This window comes from Adiantum capillus-veneris, chromosome 3 (genome assembly GCF_014529385.1).
Source record: "Adiantum capillus-veneris isolate H3 chromosome 3, ASM1452938v2, whole genome shotgun sequence".
NCBI lineage: Eukaryota > Viridiplantae > Streptophyta > Polypodiopsida > Polypodiales > Pteridaceae > Adiantum > Adiantum capillus-veneris.
The window spans coordinates 27,722,306-27,724,504 of record NC_140933.1 but is presented as its reverse complement, the minus strand read 5'-3'; the positions used below and the strand labels follow the sequence as shown (position 1 = coordinate 27,724,504).

The window sequence follows — 2,199 nt, the reverse complement described above, 5'->3', positions numbered from 1 at the left end:
ACAAACAACCAAAATTCTAGTCATGCCTTCTAGAGTATTGGTCTTCATGGCTTTCCAATCATCTGACCATTGATGTTAGCTTGCCATGTTGTGAAAAGATAAGGTAGTTAAGGACATGGATTTCTAGGCTTGTTTTATAAAGAATTAGCAATACTGGTATGATTGGTTTGCGTGATTGACTTGCAAGAGAATGTTTGAGAGAGCTTGGAAAATGTGATCAGCTTGTGGCGATGGTGTCATGGACTCAGGGTGCATTGAAGCATCCTCATATGAGCTAATAGGGTTGTTGGTGGGGATAGAGGATGACTCACATTGAGAAAAAAATGAATGCTAAGCTATGAAAGTGAAGGTTATGCCACTAAGCTAGCCTTCACCTATGTTGAATAGAAGTGTGCCTCATTAACCACCTTTCCAAGCCTAGGTGCACGCTCTATTTAACATGGGTGATTGCTTCTATCTAGCAAGAACTCTTTATAGCCAATTTACAACTTAGTTGGACTATGGCATGGCGTCCCTATGCAAGAACAACATTTTATTGCTTGAAGGTGTAGTTGCTAGAAGGCAAAGTTCAAATTGTACAGGTGAAATTAGGCCAGGGTAAGATGAGATGGTGGAAGACATCATGTGTCTACGTTGGCACTTTCCATTGGGTAAAAGTGAAGAGATGCATTTTCAGACGCACCAAAATGTAGGCTATCGCTGGTTGGTTGAAACCTATTTGTCATTGTAGCACACAACGTTTTGGCAGGGCTGCCTACACTTCGTGTGAAGAGGAAAAGGGAGGTAGGTGACTTCTCTCCAAGCTTCCCACTTGGCTCGTCATCCGACCTTATTAAAAACCTAGGGTTTTGTCAACAGGAGTTAGCCCAGTTGGTTGAGCATTCGAACTCCGTGACCCGGGTCATGGGTTCAATTGCGGCTGGGTGATGCTCAAAGACGCACCCTTGTATCTGCCGGGGGGAGGTCCGCTAAAAAAAAAACTAGGGTTTTTTTGTTTGGACTTTTGAGATCAGAAAAGTTTTGAGAAAAGGGTATCTAGCTTGTCAGTGAGAGAAAGGGGTGGAGCTGCCACGTGGGAGCAGAAGAGAGGAGTAAGAGCATTGTGAGGCTAAGGTTAGAGAGGGGGGAGGGCACTAGAAAGGCAATTGATCGAGAGGCCGGGAGTAGCCTTATCTTGCCCACCCCACATTTCATAAGGCCCACGCGCTTCTCTTTGCTGAGCACAGTTTCTCTCGGGAAAGTACCCTCACGTGAAGCAGTTCATAACCCTAGCTTCCTCTCTCCAGAAGCTCTCCCTTTCTACCTCGCCTTTTCGCTTACTTGCTGCCATGGCTGCTCAAGCCCTCTGCGCATCCTCGTCTGTGGCCACCGTCCAGCTGAATGGCAGCCTTTCTTCTAAGGTCAGCGTTGCCCGCCCCAGTGCCCGCGTTGGATTGGCCTTCGGCTTGAAGAAGGGGATGATGGGTAGAGTGCAGGCCTTCAAGGTCACCTTCAAGACGCCCGATGGCGAGAAGGTAATTGACGTTCCAGGGGACACCTACCTTTTGGATGCTGGTGAGGAAGCTGGGCTTGACCTGCCCTACTCCTGCCGTGCGGGCGCTTGCTCTTCCTGCGCTGGCAAGCTCGTCTCTGGGAGCGTAGACCAGAGCGACCAGTCCTTCCTCGACGATGATCAGGTGGAGGCTGGTTTCGTCCTTACATGTAACGCCTACCCCACATCTGACCTTGTCATCACGACTCACGTAGAGGAAGAGCTTACTGGCTAGGTCTGATTTCAGCAACCCTGCTGGTTTGGCTATTACATCTCCTGCGGACTTTGTTCCCTTCTCCTGACATTGTACACGCCTTTGTTCCACTTGTAATCAAGAGCATTAAGTTTTTGTTTATCTTGTCCTGCACTGCAACTACCCCATGGATGGCCATGGGAGTCCTGTCTCATTGCAAACGTAGCGGAGGCTCGTACTTTGTGGTAGCCTTGCTGTTTTTGTGTTTGAGAGCCTTACAAGTGCCAGGGATTATTTCCTCGTTGTGATGGGAAGGTTGTTATGTATATCTAATGTGTTGGCAGGGGCGCTTGTTGAAACCATGTTTTCATTGTTTGCAAGTGGAATTTTCCAGGCAATCCATGTTAAATTGTCTGCTTGTGCAGTTTTTGAAGTGAGTTTTGTGGGTCTGAAGTGTTAGGTTCAATTAAATTTG

General features: G+C 47.5%; 1 protein-coding gene across 1 annotated transcript; it reads left to right on the top strand.

Annotated features, from left to right (window-relative positions):
• The first annotated feature begins 1,197 nt into the window (after positions 1-1,197).
• Positions 1,198-1,886, top strand: LOC147460646 (ferredoxin-like). The gene has a single exon (XM_086508324.1). The coding sequence runs from the start codon at positions 1,329-1,331 to the stop codon at positions 1,764-1,766; it is 438 nt and encodes a 145-aa protein (XP_086364450.1). The 5' UTR covers positions 1,198-1,328; the 3' UTR covers positions 1,767-1,886.
• The last annotated feature ends 313 nt before the right edge of the window (positions 1,887-2,199 follow it).